Consider the following 18,969-nt stretch of genomic DNA (forward strand, 5'->3'; position numbering starts at 1 on the left):
TTAAATTCAATTAGCCAAGGTATAGTACATCATTGGTTTTTGATATAATGTTCATTGATTCATTAGTTCAGTATAACGGCCAGTGTTCATCATATCACGTGTTGTTTCAAGTTTTATTTAAATTCCATTTAGTTAACATATAGTATAATGTTAGCTTCAGGGGTAGGGTTCAGTGATTCATCACTTACATACCACACCCAGTGGTCATCACGAGTGTCCTTCATAATACTCATCATCCAGGGCGCCTGGGTGGCTCAGTTGGTTAAGCGACTGCCTTCAGCTCAGGTCATGATCCTGGAGTCCCGGGATCGAGTCCCCCATCGGGTTCCCTGCTTGGCAGGGAGTCTGCTTCTCCCTCTGATTCTCCCCCCTCTCATGCTCTCTGTCTCTCATTCTCTCTCTCTCTCAAATAAATAAATAAAATCTTTAAAAAAAAAAAATACTCATCATCCATTTAGCTCATCCCTCACCTACCTCCCCTCCAGGAACCCTCAGTTTTTTTAAGCCCTTCTCCTTTAAAAGCTTCCTACATTTTACTTTACAGGCCAGCATAATCTTCCTTTAAGAATATATTGTTTGATTGGCTAATGATTTAATATATTATTTCCCCCTTTCACACAGTTTCTGGCTGCTTATGGTAAAATTGCATACAATTAAATAGTAAATAACAGTTATATCAAGGGCAAAATGATGCAAGTAAATTAGCTGAAAGGGACAATAGTTTTGTTGCTTTTCTAAATATTATTTTGAGCTGCCTAGTAGTGAATATAAAAGGCAAGACACAGCTTCCCATGTAGGACTCCGCATCAGAGAGGAAGGTACACCAATTGCTCAATTGATTTCACTAAAACACCCCCAACCCTTTGGTTCTAAAGCCTCAGTTTTTCCATCTGTATAGTGCAGTCAATGCCTACGTTGTAGCACCATGATACAGTTTGGTCACAGATATTTCAGTATACTGGACACTGGGCCGTTTATCCAGGAGTAGCTTCTCTTGAATCAAGCTCAGTTCTGCAAGACCTTGTTTGTATAGATGGTGGTAGTGGTGGTGATATGATGATGGTGAAGACAGTTAACACTTATTGGCAACTTACGGTATTGCTGGATATTATGCTAAGCATTTGCTTGGCTCAATTCATTTAATCCTGAAAATAATTCTATGGGATGGGCACTTTTTAAATTTTACAGCGAGGAGACCTTAGAGGTTCAAAGGTTTATATATAGTGCATTTTGTCCTCATAATGATAAATATGGGAGAATCATCCTGTTGCCTTACCTCCTCCCACTAATATAAGTTATTAATAGAATGAAATATGAGAGTAATAAATTCAGAAGAGGCAGAGCATAACATTTTTGCAACATACAAATTAAAATCGAAACTGCTTACAGAAATACTTTGAAAAGACAGAGCAAAACATACTTATTTTTTAAATTTTCCCTCCTTTTAGAGGAGCAAGCAGAGTATGTTTCAAAAAGTTTTTGCAGTTTATCTAGATATAGTGTTAGCACCAACATATTCCGAAGTCATCTTTTTTTTTTTTTTTTTTTGGGAAAGTGTGCCCTGATGCACTATATCATTTGAGTGCATGGAAAGATATTAGCACCGATAGGAAATATTAGTAAAACTGATTTTAGCTCAACAGCCTGTATGTTGAGGTTGCTGCATTTATCTATTTCCATCTCTCTGTTCTGTACAAAAACAGCATCTTAAACGATGCAGATAAATAATAGTGACATTTTATCTCCCTTTCTAAAGTTGAATTCCAGAAGGTAGGAAAGATCCTTTCATGCTTACATTACCATGACAAACTGAAAGAGATAAATCCCTAGCGGATGGGACTTGAGATGTGGGAGTTAGGGGATTAATGCTTAGATGCTTCTTCCAATTTATTTCTCCTATTATATGTGTTAAAAATATATACCATATGTCATGCAGCATGTTTTAATCCCATCAAAATTTCTCACACAGTTCCTCAGGGGATACGTTTTTTTGCTGCCAACTTTTCACTGCTAGAATGCTGACTTACTATTCCTTTGCAGAGAGCTTCATGGTTTATTTTATGATAACATGTTGTTATAACTTCTCTGGCTGTAATTTTTTAAGGAAAATTAGTCCCGGGGGAATTTATTTTGAGAGCAGTATGCTTAATGGTGATGGAGAAGGATAGAAATATTTCCAGAAAGCAATGTATCCTTCAGTTGTTTTAATAGAACAGAAATTCCTTTGACAGCACTTGTGAAAGCCTTTATTATACCCAGCATTTAAATTCAGTCCTTGAACGGGGGTTTTCCCAGATCATTTGAGGGTCAATTTTGGAATCATTCTTGTGTCGTGCATCACTTTTCAATGATAATGCTTTATCCAGAAGAGCAAATTTAGGGGGAAAAATTCTCTTTTAGTAATACTAAGTACACAGGACTTAGAGCAAGTGACTGTAAACCTGCGTGCAGTTGCCCTAAGAAGAATTTTCTTTGTGCCACATTTGTGCTTTTAAAAAGATACTGAATAACAATAAATGCTCTTGGGTAAAGAAGGAGAGCTTGAACAGATTTTCAGTTCAAAAAGAAAAGACAGTTAAAACTTTACCCCAAGAATTAAGATCATTTTACCTTCATATTCCTCCGTGGTGCTTTGGTTTGAAATCCCAATAATATCCTTGAGATGTTTTAATTCATTTTATACAATATTGTTCAGGCCAGGATCCACACCAGCCCCCTGGTATTTGATTTTTAGTAATCAGGCATCACTATAAGCTTTACTTAAGTCATCAAATATAACAAAGCCAAAGTTATTTCTTGTTAGAAATTAAGTTGTTCCTAAATCTGTGTGCCCGGTTTGTAATCAAGTGCTCTCATTATAATAACATTCCCCCACAGAGAGTTATTAGCACTTGTGGGCTATATTAAGAAGAAATAATAAACATATGTGGACCCAAGTCCAGAGGTGCCCTTTGGGTTTCCTTCCTATTATAACATACAGTATAAGTGGATGTCAGATTTGCAAATGACATAATTTTATTGAACTAAGTCTGCTGGTCATGGTACAAATGCTATCTTTTAAGTTCTTCTCTGGGACTTAATAAATGCAGGGATGAAAACTAAGGAGTTACTTGATGTCATGACACCACTGCCAACATACTGATGGTAAATACCAAATAATTTGCTTTTCCGCTCCTCACCATCTACACGTATCAGACCTCAACTTCTCTTTGTCGGACTCAAATTGGATTTCCTTTGCTATCAGCTCTAGGCTCAGACTTCTATGACCCTAATTTGGCAGCTCTTCAAGGGGTTTATGGTGTAAGCCTTTTCTATTTCTAACAAAAAATTCAGCTCGAATCCACCTTACAATAGTGAATTCTGTTTGAAGTTTCATTTTTCAAAATGTACCACACTTTGGGAGCTCATTTTTAAAAACTGTTTCTATACACAGGAATCAGTAAATTTTAATTTTGAGTGAAAATAGATTCTTTTGAATAAAAAGTATGTGTTAAGATTTTCCATATTCTCATTTCATAATCAAATTTAGGGCAGAAAAATATTAAAATATTGACACGCTATAAAATAAATGTGTTTCTTTAAGCTATTGTTCTTTATAACTTAGGTGTAAAATCTACATTTAAGTATTTAGTATATATTCATATTGGCACAGATATTAACAGAAAGAGTTTGAAGTTTCAAGTGCTATTCCCTTTAGCTCGAAGAAATCCATATTTCAGAAATCTTTAAAAAGGCATAATATAAGATTAATCATGATTTTAGATGTAATTGATGCCAGATAAACTCATAATTAGGAAATCAATTGCAAAATTATATTATTACTGGAAATTCTTGTATGATCTATGTCAAAATATAGTCAAATGCTTAAGGTTGCCTGTATTACTGTGGGAAATAAATAGTGAATTGAGGTTATAGCTTCTTATGAAACATGACCTAGACATGGTATCATAGATCATTTTGCATGTTTTATTTTCCATTAGAGGAATTCTAATAAAGAGGGCCAGTAAAATATTGATTAACAAGTGCAGAGGTGGAAAAAAAAAAAGCAGGTGCAGAGGTGAAATGCATGTTTTTGAGTAAGCTGTAATCAAAATTGAATGCAACCATATTGCCAAGAAGTTTTTTTAAAAAATTAACTTTTGCCATGCTAATTTTGGGATATTCTATTTGGAGAATTTTTTTTTTACTTGATCCATGAAAACAACAACACAGACAATAGGAAACAAAAACAGAGATGTTAAGCTTATTAAATAAGATATTATCATTATTCGCATTATACAAAAAATGAAATAAATGATGGGAAAAGTGGATCTTATATAATCATCTGTTTTCCCCAGGAGTTATATATACATTAAAAATAAAAAAGTAGTCACAGATTGGGAGTTAAGAGTATGCATTTCTGAGTCAGATAGATAGATTTCAGTTTATATCTTGGTACTCTGCTTTCTTGCACTGTGACCCTTGAAACTCCAGTTTCTTCATCTGCAAAATGGAGAGTATAAAATTACCTTTCCATTTCAATGATTGTTTTGATGATTAATTGAATGTAAATTATTTGAACTGTGTCTTCCATATGGTAAACACCCAAGAAATCTAAGTTGATGAGGTTCTTATTATCACTGGGGACAAAAGAACTCCTATTGAAATCCATGGATTGGTTCTCAAATATTCTGCAGCTTTCTGACTGCTACTGGCTCTTGACAGAGTTGTGTTTTTTTTTTTTTAACTGTTTTTTGGGACTATAAGGCGAAGAAGGGTAATAGTGATTTTTTAACATAAAGCTAAATGTAAGGGCCTGTGGTTTTATTCTGATATTGTTTTACATTGACTTTTGCTGTTAACATGCTATTTGTTTGAGAAGGACAGTAGGTAGAGGTTGTATTGCTGCTTTATTTTGTTTTGTTTAAAAACAGAAGGCCATGTAAAGGTGCCAAGCTTAAGTTGGCCTACCTTTCCATTATTTAGTTTTTAATATTATGACTATTGGAACTCCAAAAGTCTGGGAACCATAGCTGTAATCTTCTAACCATGAGAGTTTGTCATCTGTCCTTTTCATGAATAGTTCCATATGACATAACTCTTGAGACACAGAGGCTATTACTTTGGTGGGCATTTGTAATTATTACAACAACTTCATATTTCCCATTTCTTTGTCCCAATTCATTCTAATTGGAATTTAAATTCTCAGGTAATTTATTTTACAATATGGTAGAGGAAAGAGAGAAATGAAGAACAGGGGGTTAAAATGGACATACAGTTTCAAGAGCTGAGGATGAAACTCTAATTGGGCAGACTGTTGTAGTGGCATGGGTAAGGGCCCAGCATCCTGACCTAATTTACCAGAGTGGGAGTAAGAAAACTGAGTGGGAGGGTGACAAGGTTTCCATTCCAGTTGTGCGGTGTTTAATCCTTCATCCTTCTGTTGCATGCCAAGACATAAACATTAAATTAAGAATTGAGACTCCTTGATTTTTCAGTCTGTCTGTAGGTTGAAAGTACAATTACCATTTGACTTAAGAATGCCACTGGAAAATTATAGCCTGGAATAAAAACAAAAAAGTGTACTTAAATGGATAGTGCTCACCCAAAAGTGAATGCCCTGCAAGATGTGTGTGTTCGCGCATGTGCATGCATGCACATGTACACATACATAAAAACAGTCACAGGACTAAAAATTTTAACAAAGGAAAAATATCACCCATAATATCATAGCATCCTAGTTTATATGTATGTATGTATGTATGCCTGTATGTATATATGTATGTGTGGTATTATAACTATTCTTACTCCATGGATATAGTTGATTTTTATAGTTGGAATAAAAGTGTATACATTTTAAATACATAATACATAAATGTATATTATAATAAATAAATAAATCTTTATTTCACTAAAGTGCTGTAAACTTTTTTTCCAACTTGAAAAGGACCTTCCTAAGTATGGTTTTAATAGCTGTAAATGCATGTCCCTTCATGATTCCCCATTGTTGCCTTTCAAATTGCTTTGACTTCTTAACTACAATCATCTGTGGACAGATAGCATCTTTAGTGTTTGAATTATTTATTGAGGCTAAATTGTAGGCCAGAAGATAACCCTATAGCCTCTTTACAAATGCCTTTTTTCTAACATTCTGGAAGAATTGCAACCAATTTCATGTCCTAAGCTAAATTCGTAATCTTCCTTGTAAACATGTTCTTCCTTCGGACTGGCTCAATTCAGTAAGTGGTACCATTATCCACCCACCCCACTGTGCAATTCAAAAGCCTGGCTTGCAACTTCCTCTTCCATATGCCTGGTTCTTGCTCTTCTAATCTACCATTAAGTTTTGTCTCTTTTACCTCATTGCAGTGACTTCCATTGCACTAAGAATAAAACCCACATTTCTTTTTTTTAAGATTTTGTTTATTTATTTGACATAGAGAGAGCACAAGCAGGGGGAACGGCAGTCAGAGGGAGAGGGAGAAGCAGGCTCCCTGCTGAGCAAGGAGCCTGACACGGGGCTTGATCCCAGGACCCTGGGATCGTGACCTGAGCCAAAGGCAGACACTTAACTGACTGAGCCACCCAGGAACCCCCAAAATCCACATTTCTTCATATAATCTACATATTCCCCCACCTCTCTAACTATGACTCTGTAACTCCCAGACCTGCAGAGCAAGCAAAACTTCTTATACATACTGTTTCATCTGTTTGGAAGGCTCTTGTTTCTGCACTGTCCATGTCTGACTTCTTACCCTTTAGTAGTCAGTTTTAATTTTCCATTTTTAGAGAGACCTTCCCCAACTCCCGAATTTAAATTAGCTATTCTTACTTCGCATAGTACTGTTCCTTTCATTGGTGCCCTTTTTTCAATATATAATATTATTAAATATGCGTTTGTTGGTTTACTTTGATAAATCTCTCTCTCCACAGCTAGATATAACTACATGAAGGTCACTACCATGTCTGCTTTATTTACCACCGTATATCTTATATTCTAAACATATTGCCTGGCACATTGAATTATAGTCATTCAGACTGTCTGAGTTTGTGCCCTGCCTCTGATATGCATTAACATCTATCCTTGGGTACAAATGTAGGATGAGCATAATAATGTGACCTAACATAGAGGATTTTTAAAGAAATAAATGAGATTATTCATATACAGTTATTCAAATAGTGTATGGCACAGTACAGGTTTTCAATATAGTAGTTACCATTATTGTTATTCTAATGGAATTCATTAAATATTTGTTGAGTGAAAACATGTATTTGTTTTATGATATAAATAAGTAGGTAATTACCTCCTCAGTGTAAAATTGTGCCATTTTCACCACAATCTCTTTTGCATGGAGTGTCGTTCTGTTTTCAGTTACTAAAAGGCAAAATCACCATCATCATCAACATCATGGTTTCTAACTTCCTTATTGATTATTAGAGGTGGCACTTTTTCCCATCTGCATGAGTTTTGGAAAACCCATGTTTCTTCTCTCTTCATTAACATTTTAATTAAATATTTAATATAGTAACTGTTTCAAAATCTGTTCAATGCAGTATCCAACAGGTTCAATAGTTAGAGCAGTCAGAAATATAACCCAGATTAACTTTTTTCTCAGAATAACTAAACCACATAAAGTCTAAGTCTTATTTGAAAATGAAATCAAATGCCAGTTACCAAAAGATTGAATGGTTCTGAGTATAATCCTTTGATGATGAGCAATTTAGCATTTATTTAGAGATCTTATTTTCTCTACCAGATGTTCAGGAACATATGGTAAATTAGAGATCATTGACCCTTCCCCTGTTGTCAGTGGCCCCCAAATATTCTGTTTATATCTAATTACCAGTGGTAACAAATCATAGTGTATTACAGTTATCTGGTTATGTGTTTGTCCCTCCCATTGAAGAGTGAGCTCTTTGAGGGTAGAAATTATATTTTTTTTCTTTCTACATGTGGAAGGAAGTAAATAAGAAAGGAAGGATTGAATATTACACTTTTGTTACTAATTCTATTAGTTTTATTATGTTCCTCCAAATAAAATAATTTTAGTGAACATAAACTGGGAAAGCGGCAGGGGCAAACTAGTCAATACTCAGTTACTATTAAGAGATTGAAGCAGAAGTGTTTGTGTCTCAGTTGTCTTTGACATAATTCTTAGTTAATAGTGCCCTATGTGTTAACTAACTGGAATTTAAATAAAAACTTGGGAAAAAAAAATTCTCAGTGAGGATAGTGAGGATATTCTCTCATCGTGATAAAGAATCCAGATCACAAAAGTTGATTATTCTGAAAATACTTGCTGCTTTGACTCTGACCGTCCTTCAGCATATCCAGGCATGATGTGCAAAGTACAGAATTGAAATAAAATAATCCCTAGTCAAATCATAGGCTTATGTTATAGAGATAAGTCAAGTTTGTAGTTTCACCTGAAGTAAGAAGACATTAAGTCTCCTTATCACATCCAGCCATCACTATTAGGCTAGGGGTAGAAAAACCACTAAGGAGGAGGGAGTGAGAGATAGTCCAGGGAGTAAGTACTTCGTCTCTATTAAAATTACTCTAGAATTGGCTTCACCAATATAAATTCCTTTTTGTTTATAATCTTCTTCGTTATCCCCTCACCCTCTCATAGAGCGAGCTAAAACAGATAATGTGCTGGGGTTTTTTAAATAGTTACAGATCTCCAAATTAAAACTGTTCTGATATATTCTAACCTCCCAATTGGGGAGGAGTAGGAAAATACGCTGTTCAGGGTTTCTAAAATCTTTTAAAGCAATTAATTACATATGGGCTAAGTTTATTTTAGGCACACATTTACTCATTTGTTCTCTTTCTTTATACACTTTTATGAAAATGTTAAAATTTCCTTTTTATCCTTTGCTCATGGTGTTTTTGTGTTTATAGTGTATTACGCTATTTTGTGTTGACATTCTCAACACAGATTGGCCCCAAAATGTACTATACTCAAAAGCATGTTTTTTCCCCCTAAGCTTACTGTGATTTTAATGGAAGTAGAAATCAGAATTTCCTTCTTTTAAGAACCTCTTGGAGGAGAGTGGCCTTTTCTCTTCACAGTCTGTACAATATGTACATTAGTAACTCTGTGCACCTGAAATTTTGTAAACTAATGGACCTTTTCAGTAGTGCAGCGCTGCGAGAAGTTTGATGAAGCTATTCTTTTATGAGTTCTAAAGCCATCTGGGGTTGCAAACTAAAATTGGTTACAATTCCATCTCTAAATGAACATTCTCAGATGTGGAAGGGCCCAAGAGACAAGGAAAGACTTGGGTGTCTTGTTTTGTTCTGGCTCTAGTAGATACTTTGTAATAGACCTCTAAAAAAGAGTGTGAATATATACTATACTATATTTATTTATATAAATATATAATTTTTAAATATAAATGATTTATATAGTAGAACATTGATCTCAGCAGTGAAAAAATGTATTCTGTTCTCAGAAACTAGCTTCTCAATTACTCTACATGTACTTGTTTATAAAATACAAACCAGTCTAGATAATTATTACACAGCAATTTTTTTTAAATTTTATTTTATTATGTTAATCACCATACATTACATCATTAGTTTTTGATGTAGTGTTCCATGATTCATTGTTTGCATATAACACCCAGTGCTCCATTCAATACGTGCCCTCTTTACACAGCAATTTTTATCAAACTCTGTTTCTTGATTAGCTTTGCTAGAGCTTTATCAATTTTATTGATCTTTTCTAAGAACTAGCTTTTGGTTTCATTGATTTTTCTCTATTGTCAAACTGTCCCTTCCTATTGTTTACCATGTATTTAATGAAGTCTAAGCTGCATAGTTTTCAATTTTTCATAGAAGTTTAAATAACCATGAATTAACATGTGTCTATAAATCAGAGCTCTTCAGTTGGAAATGAGCTACAATACAGTATTTTTTTGAAATATGATTTATCCATTAGTGCTAGATATGCAAAGAGTATCTTCCCTTAAAATCAGTCACTCTTAGTTGGCTGGATTAACCCCAATGTGTTGTATATATTTGGGGTTGTTGATATTTTTAATATCTATTACTTAGCAATTGTTCTTTTACATTTTATAATGGTCAACTAGCAAAGTAGAACATTGGAGGAAGAATACAACTGTATTAAGGGCTTTCCACCACATAAAAGAGGCACAGAGTATACAATTATGATTGTATCAGAGAAAATAATTTAGATGTACATTCTAATCAGTTTGAATATCCAGGCAAATATAGTAGGGATTTTAATGCATTCATTATATACACAAAGAGAATCTGTTGCAGAACCAAGTTTTTTTTTAAGTTTATTTATTCATTTATTTATTTGAGAGAGAGAGCATGAGCTGGGGGCGGAGCAAAGGGAGAGGGAGAGGGCCAAGCAGGCTTCCCACTGAGTGGGGCCTGACTCAGGGCTTGATCCCAGGACCCCAGGATCATGACCTGAGCCGAAGGCAGATGCTTAATCGACTGAGCCACCCAGGCGCCCCCAGACCCAAGTTTTGAATGTGCATGTTTTATCTTTTTTGGAGAATGTATAGCAAGTTTTCATGGAGGTCAAACTGATATTGTTCCTAGTAGTTTTCTTTAAAAATACCTTTTATCCCCATTTCTTTTGCTTTTTTAAAATATAGTTTAATAGGGGCGCCTGGGTGGCTCAGTCGTTAAGCGTCTGCCTTTGGCTCAGGTCATGGTCTCAGGGTCCTGGGGTCCAGCCCCGCATCGGGCTCCCTGCTCAGTGGGAAGCCTGCTTCTCCCTCTCCCAACTCCCCCTGCTTGTGTTCCTGCTCTCTCTCTGTCTGTCAAATAAATAAATAAAATCTTTAAAAATAAAATATAGTTTAATAAGACATTCTACTCAAAATTGCAATAGAATATATGTTCCAGTAAATGTGAAATAAATATAAACAATATATGTGACTGTACTTAAGAGAACGTCTAATGTCTTAAGGACAGAACAGCCCATTAAGGAATTATCTTCTTCTTTATGCTTCATATAACTAATTGTCAGTTTATTTAAAAGGTTGTGCCTTAATTAGAGACCATTAGTGGACATGAATTACTGAAACAGTTTTGAAGTTCTGAAGTAGTGAACTTCTCATGAGGGAGCCAAGGACTTGCAATCCTTGTTTATGGTACACTCAGAATGGCCTCATTTGGACCCACTGATCCCAAACTCAGTGAACTTAATACTCGTGTCTGTGCACTGCGTGTCCCTCATCGGAACAGCTGTGCAGAGGCACAGGGAGCTGAGAGTAGAACCCTCAGGTCACTGGGGAATTACTGCTCCCTTCCTTTCAGAACAAACCAGAGCCTGTTTGAGTATACCATGAACTCAAATCCCTGGTGCACAAAACAGGTCCCTCTCATTCTGTCTTTCTGAGTTGCCCTCAATAAGAAAGGAACAGAAGTAGATGGAGTGTGAAAGTTCTCAAGTTAATTCTAAGGAAAAAAGTAGGAATGCCACTGCTAAACTTGGCACAAAGCAGATTTCAACCTTAGGGACTGGAAGTTGAGAGAAAGATAATGCATGGATTTACTTATTTGCCTTTTTTTTTTTTTTTTTTTTTTACTGTGCATGTTTGGCTGATCTAAGGCTAGAAGCCATGAGGAGGAAACTTCATAGCAAATGCATTCAGCATGGTTTTGGCACATGATTCTATTCTCAGTGTTAATTGTTTAAGTAAAGCCATTGATTTCGATATGGAATAGTGTGTGAGTTTGCTCGCTTTCTCTCTCCCCCCTCATATATATCTTACATAGATAGATGTAGATGATATATATATGTATGATATATATCATATGTGTGTGTATATATATATATATGTATATATATATATAGACAGATTTTTCTGTGGTGAAATTCAGAATAATAAGTGATGTATTTAACATTTGCAAGTATATATGGGTTTCACAATTTATTCGCAACTAATGAATCATTGAACTTTATACCAAAAACTAATGATGTACTATACATTGGTTAATTTAAATTTAAATTAAAAAAATAAAATAAAATAAAAACCTATCTTTAGGGGTGCCTGGGTGGCTCATTCAGTTAAGCGTCTGCCTTCAGGTCAGGTCATGATCTGGGGGTCCTGGGATTGAGCCTCACATTGGGCTCCCCACTCGGAGAGGAGTCTGCTTCTCCCTCTCCCCCTCTCCACTCACGTTCTCTTGTTCTCTCTCTCAAATAAATAAATAAAATCTTTAAAAATAAATAAAATAATGACCTATCTTTAAATTATATTAATTCACAGATACTTTGCTATTGTTACAGGGTGACGACTTGATTTTAATTCACCTTTCTTAAAATAGAATTGATTTATTTTTTAAGATTTGACTTTTGGTTAGGTTTTAGATTTATCTGTTATATAAAAATGCTCAGGGAAAGAGAAAATGTGGAATCATTTTTTTGTATTTCTATTCTTATATGAATGTGTAAGCTTATAGATTTAAAATTGTTTATCAGTGGATGCTAATGAAATATGATAGATATCCAAGATGTTTTCATTAACAATAAAGGTTAATTGCATTAGAAGAGATCACCAGTTATGACCTGACAGGTTGAGATGAGGCACACAGTAAGACAGGACATGAATAAGCAAGCCTTCCTCCCTTTAGCAACCACCACTAATAAAATCTTGCTGCATTTAGGGCATACAAAGATTAATAAATGGATGACAGTTTTAAAAATCACCAAAGAGGAGCATAGATGGATATTTAGATCTGGAGTCATCACTGTATACTTGGAAACTTAAGGAAAAGTGTCCAAAAACACTTACACTGGAGAAAATCTCATCAGGTCCACCACTGTGGATTTATAAGCAGGTATGGAAGGAGTAGACTGGGCCCTGAATGGAGAATGTAGTGGTATAGAAATACAGTTCATATAGCTAGATAGTATGAGCTGGATGCTTTCATACACTGCATAGAGGAATATAAATTGGCTTAAACTGTATGGAAACAATTTGGCAAAACATATGATACCCTTTGACCCCAGTAATCCTCCTTTAGATATTCAAGCTCAAAGCAAAATCAGAAATTCAAAGAAAATGCATATAAGATGACATAGATCATGGTACTGTATATTAAAATGAAAGTTAAAACAAATTAAATATCTAATAATATTATGCATTCGTAGTGTGAATATATTTGCCGCCACTAACAATAGCCTTTATAAATTGTACTTAAAGAATAATTTATACCATGTAATATTAATGGATAATGCATAAAATGACATCGTATGTCTTATGGTACAATCCTGATATGAAAATATTCAATGAGACATTTTTAGGTGCAAAGTTCAGAACCCATTCATATTACTTTAAAAAGTGTTTTGTTATTATACCTTAAACACACACAAAAAAAAGTGTTCTGTTAAAAGATGCATGGGATTTAGGTTCAGAACTAATAAGAAGTCACAAATTAAGTTCTAGGGACTTTCTCTGGTTTTGGGGTCTTAATGGGTCTCTTGGTCTCTGCTTTTTCTAAGCTTGTCTTCGTGCATTGTCTCCACTTTTAACTCTCTTGGACTAGCTTTCTCTAATTATTCATAATAGCTTTTCCATTATAACTTTGGATTTCACATGTTGATTACAGCTTCTCTGGCCTAAATCTACCTAAAGTCTCCTGTTTCTGCTTAGAGAGGATGGTTCTGATTAGGCCAACTCATCTTTCTCATGAAACCAAGGCATGGGTTATTTGCCTGCCTAGGAATTGTCTGCCCTTGGGTCAGGGGCCATCTTTGCATCAATCAGTCATTCTGGTCTGTGCATGAGGGCACATAAATAAACAAACGGCCTTCTCTCACCAAGCACTTCCTCCATCACTGCCTCTCAGTCCCATCACTGGGACTACAAACTCTATGTTTTATCTAAACCAAACTTCTTACCTAAATATACCTCATCATTTCACTACTTACACTGTTAGCTTGCCTTTTCTCACATCTTAGAATTGTCGTCACTGAATTCATAATTAATTTCAAAGCCCCATCTCTTGCATGCCCCCACAAAGTCCTTTTTTTTTGACTACCCTAGGAAGAATTAACACTATCATAGTACTCTGTTCATGATTGTCTGACAGCACTTACAGTATTATAGTTCCATTATGAGAGTAATATACATGAACTAGTGACGATAAAGAGCTTGCTTTTGACACCATTCTCTTGGGAAGTTTATGAAAGAAAACTATGAGACCATAAGTTTGTTAACATTATGACAGTGAACATAGGGGCAAAACCAGCACCCACAAATATACACACACACAAAAATCATACATACGTACAACTCAACCAAACTTGGTGTTCTAACATCCTCACACATGAAAACTATCAAAGTACTATTTCTGAGCTGTGTTGTTTTCTTCCTACAAGAGACCTCATTCTACTGGTGGAAGAAGTGCTTTTACAACAATGGTGTCATCTTTTAAACAATGGTAGAAAGAAGGATCTATTTTCTGCATGAGTCAATTTCTTCAATGAATATTTCAGGCAAATGAATAAGCACTTGATTAACTCCATGCTTTGTTTCAATGGTTTCCATGGGTGGAGTGGTTTCACCAAATTCCATGTGTAAATTGGTCAGATAGAACAAGAATTTAGATTTCCACAATCTTTTTTGGAACTTTCAAACTTCTGTTATCTCATCAGACCCACAGATTGAGTTGAGACTTTCTTCCTAAGCTGGGTTGTAGCAATGAACCCAGGAGTCAGTAGCTTAATTTTCTACTTCTTTGCATCAAATTTTCTCTTGAAAGTGATGCATGCAATATTGAAGAATGGCAAGGAGGAGCCTCTCTGAAGTGTTAAATATTTGGTTCAGTGGGTCCTATCAGCAGGTAGGGCCTGCGGGGAGCTTGTTTATCCAGCAGAACGATCTCATTATGAGGACAGTGATGTAGTATAGTTTACTTCATACCCTGAAGCCATTCAAGGAAACAACTGAGTGAGTGATATTCATCTTGGCCCTGTATTGTGCTGTTATGACTTGCAATAACTGGCAGCATATTAAAATAGAGATCAGGGACTATAGCTACTCCATTGAATGAAGTTCTGAAATTTCAAAGTTATTGAATTATTCAGTATTTTCCAATTTACAGAATAAAAGAATATGTGATTGACTATTTCATGGCACATTAATGGAAATAAAGAAAGAGAATGCGCAGGCTTTATACATTTCACAGTTCATATTTATTTCTCATAATTTCATGGTACCCAGGTGGGTCTCTGTATAAGCCAGTGTGGCCCTTACTGTCAAATGCAAAGACAAGAGCTTAACTTTGAATACTAGAGAACAATAAAAAAAAGAAATATTAGGCCACTGCTGTCGCCGTCACCGTCGCCGCCGCCATGGCTCAGTACAAGGGCACCGCGAGCGAAGCGGGCCATGCCATGCACCTGATGAAGAAGAGGGAGAAGCAACGCGAGCAGATGGAGCAGATGAAGCAGCGGATCGTGGAGGAGAACATCATGAAGTCTAACATTGACAAGAAGTTCTCGGCACACTATGACGCCGTGGAGGCAGAGCTCAAGTCCAGCACCGTCGGTCTTGTGACCCTGAATGATATGAAGGCCAAGCAGGAGGCACTGGTGAAGGAGAGGGAGAAGCAGTTGGCCAAGAAAGAGCAGTCGAAGGAGCTGCAGCTGAAGCTGGAGAAGCTACGAGAGAAGGAGCGCAAGAAGGAGGCCAAGCGGAAGATCTCCAGCCTGTCCTTCACCCTGGAGGAAGAGGAGGAGGCAGGGGATGAGGAGGAGGATGCGGCTGTATATGAGGAGGAGCTGGAGAGGGAAGAGGTCACCACAAAGAAAAGGAAATTGGGGAAGAACCCCAATGTGGACACCAGCTTCCTGCCTGACCGGGACCGTGAGGAAGAGGAGAACCGGCTCCGGGAAGAGCTGCGGCAGGAGTGGGAAGCCAAGCAGGAGAAGATCAAGAGTGAGGAGATCGAAATCACCTTCAGTTACTGGGATGGCTCTGGGCACCGGCAGACAGTCAAGATGAAAAAGGGCAACACGATGCAGCAGTTCCTGCAGAAGGTGCTGGAGATCCTGCGCAAAGACTTCAGCGAGCTCAGGTTGGCGGGGGTGGAGCAGCTTATGTACATCAAGGAGGACTTAATCACTCCCCACCACCACAGCTTCTATGACTTCATTGTCACCAAGGCACGAGGGAAGAGTGGGCCGCTCTTCAATTTTAACGTTCGCGATGATGTGCGGCTGCTCAGTGATGCCACTGTGGAGAGGGATGAGTCCCATGCAGGCAAGGTGGTGCTGCGGGGCTGGTATGAGAACAAGCACATCTTTCCCGCCAGTTGCTGGGAGCCCTATGACCCTGAGAAGAAGTGGGACAAGTACACGATCCGGTGAACGTGGAGGCTCCTCCGGCTCCCTCTGTCCTCTGCCCCCTCCCGGGGTCTCCAGGACTCCAGGCGCCGCAACCACCCCCCCGCCCTGTCCCCACTTCCCTCAGCTCCGACTTGACAGGGATGAGGGAGGAGGGGGCTGGCCACCCCCTACCGCTGGTGGTGTCACTTACCACTTTTTTCTTTTATGATAAATAAATGCACACATCAGAGTGGGAGCACCTGTATTGTGCTTTGTTTTAAACATTTTTTTAATTGAGATAAAATTCACCATTTTGATCATTTGAAAGTGTACAGCTCAGGGGTATTTAGTACATTACAGTGTTGTACAACCATCATGTCTGTCTACTTCCAGAACGTTTCTGTTGCCCCACAAGGAGACCCCGTGCCCATTAGCAGTGTCTCCTCCAGCCCCTGGTACCCCCCTACTTTCTGTCTGTATGGATTTGCCTATTCTGGATGTTTCACATAAATGAAATCATACAGTAAAAAAAAAAAAAGAAAGAAAGAAATATTAAAGAAACCATCTTAATGAATGATCACTAAAAGGAACCTACAACACTGCCTTTATAAGCTTCGAAATATTCATGAATACCAGATTGAAAAATAAAGTAAAGTAAGGTTTGAGACCAATGTCCCATCTTGCCCATAACAATACACTGGAAACAACATAAGCTGTAAGTTTAGAACAGAAGGGAACCCTGCTTAATGTGATATGTGGTAAGATTATCAGATGCTTTACCCTATCCCTAGCAGTGCCTAGGGTACCCTGTACATTTTAGTTGAAATAATGAATCAGTGAATGCCTCCCTGCAGAGGTCACTCAGACTAAATAGTGTAAAATCATTCCTTCCCCCCACAAATGCAAATATTTTCTGTTTGAAACATATTAAAGGAAAGAGGCATGGCATGACTACCAAGGCTATAAAGGTTCTATACCTTTGAGCTACTTTGAGCGGTATACAAAGGGGCATACAAAGGAACCTAGCTATGGCTTTTTGGTACAATACCCAAAGAAAGGATATTGAGCTGGATGAACCATGAGAAGTTATGTTCCTCTTTAAAGGTATTTACTAGTTAGCCATATAAGAAGCAAATTGCCACTTTCTGAGAATTTGAACTTGTATGTAAATAAGAACAGCTTAACTACAACAAATTGTTTTCATGAGGCAGCAACTGCTAGGCCAGAAGATTCCTCTGGCTTTTCGTTTAATCCGTATTAATAAGCAGGCTATGAAGATAATCTCAAACCAGCACTTGAGAATCTTTTAATTGCTAAGTAACATTGCAGCAACTTAAATTTGCTTTGGATTTAGTAGATGTTCACATTAACAACTGTCCAGTCCAGCTTTTCATGTAAGTGCATCCTCTCAAATTTATCAGCCCTCAAAAAGTGCATACAAAATATTCACACTCAGAGGCTATTCCCTCTTAAAGGCAGGGGAAAACAAAAACAGAAACAACAAAGTCTGAATCAATGCAATTTCTACTGTCTAAACATAGATTTCTAATTTCTCTTTCTACAGTTACATTGTTAGTATATAAGAAAGCAACTGATTTCTATGCATTGATTTTGTATCCTGCCACATTACTGAATTGCTATATGAGTTCTAGTAATTTGGAGGTGGAGTCTTTTGGGTTTTCCATATAAAGTAGCATGTCGTCTGCGAAGAGAGAGAGTTTGACTTCTTCTTTGCCAATTTGAACACCTTTCATTTCTTTTTGTTGTCTGACTGCTGTTGCTAGGACTTCTAGTACTGTGTTGAACAATAGTGGCGAGAGTGGGCATCCTTGTCATGTTCCTGATCTTAAGGGAAACACTCTCATCTTTTCCCCATTGAGGATGATAGTCACTGTGGGTTTTTCATAGATGGATTATATGAACTTGAGGAATGTTCCCTCTATCCCTATACTCTGAAGAGTTTTAATCAGGGAAGGATGCTGTATTTTGTCAAATGCTTTTTCTGCATCAATTGAGAGGACCATATGGTTCTTCTCCCTCCTCTTATTAATGTGTCCTATCACATTGATTGATTTGCGAATATTGAACCACTCTTGTATCCCAGGGATAAATCCCACTTGGAACAGAATAGAGAGCCCAGATATGGACCCTCAACTCTATGGTCAAATAATCTTCGACAAAGCAGGAAAAAATATGCAATGGAAAAAAGACAGTCTCCTCAATAAATGGTGCTGGGAAAATTGGACAGCCACATGCAGAAGAATGAAACTCGACCATTCTCTAACACAATATGCAAAGATAAACTCAAAATGGATGAAGGACCTCAATGTGAGACGGGAATCCATCAAAATCCTAGAGGAGAACATAGGCAGTAACCTCTTCGACATCAGCCACAGCAACTTCTTTCAAGATACATCTCCAAAGGCTAGTGAAACAAAAGCAAAAATGAACTTTTGGGACTTCATCAAGATAAAAAGCTTCTGCACAGCAAAGGAAACAGTCAACAAAACAAAGAGACAACCCACAGAATGGGAGAAGATATTTGCAAATGACACTACAGACAAAGCGCTGATTTCCAAGATCTATAAAGAACTTCTCAAACTCAACACCCTAAAAACAAATAATCAAGTCAAAAAATGGGCAGAAGACATCAACAGATACTTCT

General features: G+C 36.9%; 2 protein-coding genes across 2 annotated transcripts in view; both read left to right on the forward strand.

Moving 5' to 3' along the window:
• The window catches only part of IL1RAPL1 (interleukin 1 receptor accessory protein like 1), a 1,353,569-nt gene that overhangs the window by 665,484 nt on the left and 669,116 nt on the right, over window positions 1–18,969 (forward strand). The gene's annotated exons all lie outside the window — the stretch shown is intronic.
• LOC116646045 (protein FAM50A-like) lies at window positions 12,381–16,766 on the forward strand. The gene has a single exon (XM_032426510.1). The coding sequence runs from the start codon at window positions 15,330–15,332 to the stop codon at window positions 16,344–16,346; it is 1,017 nt and encodes a 338-aa protein (XP_032282401.1). The 5' UTR covers window positions 12,381–15,329; the 3' UTR covers window positions 16,347–16,766.

Source organism: Phoca vitulina, unplaced genomic scaffold (assembly GCF_004348235.1).
Source record: "Phoca vitulina isolate PV1807 unplaced genomic scaffold, GSC_HSeal_1.0 scaffold35, whole genome shotgun sequence".
In the NCBI taxonomy this organism is placed as follows: Eukaryota; Metazoa; Chordata; class Mammalia; order Carnivora; family Phocidae; genus Phoca; species Phoca vitulina.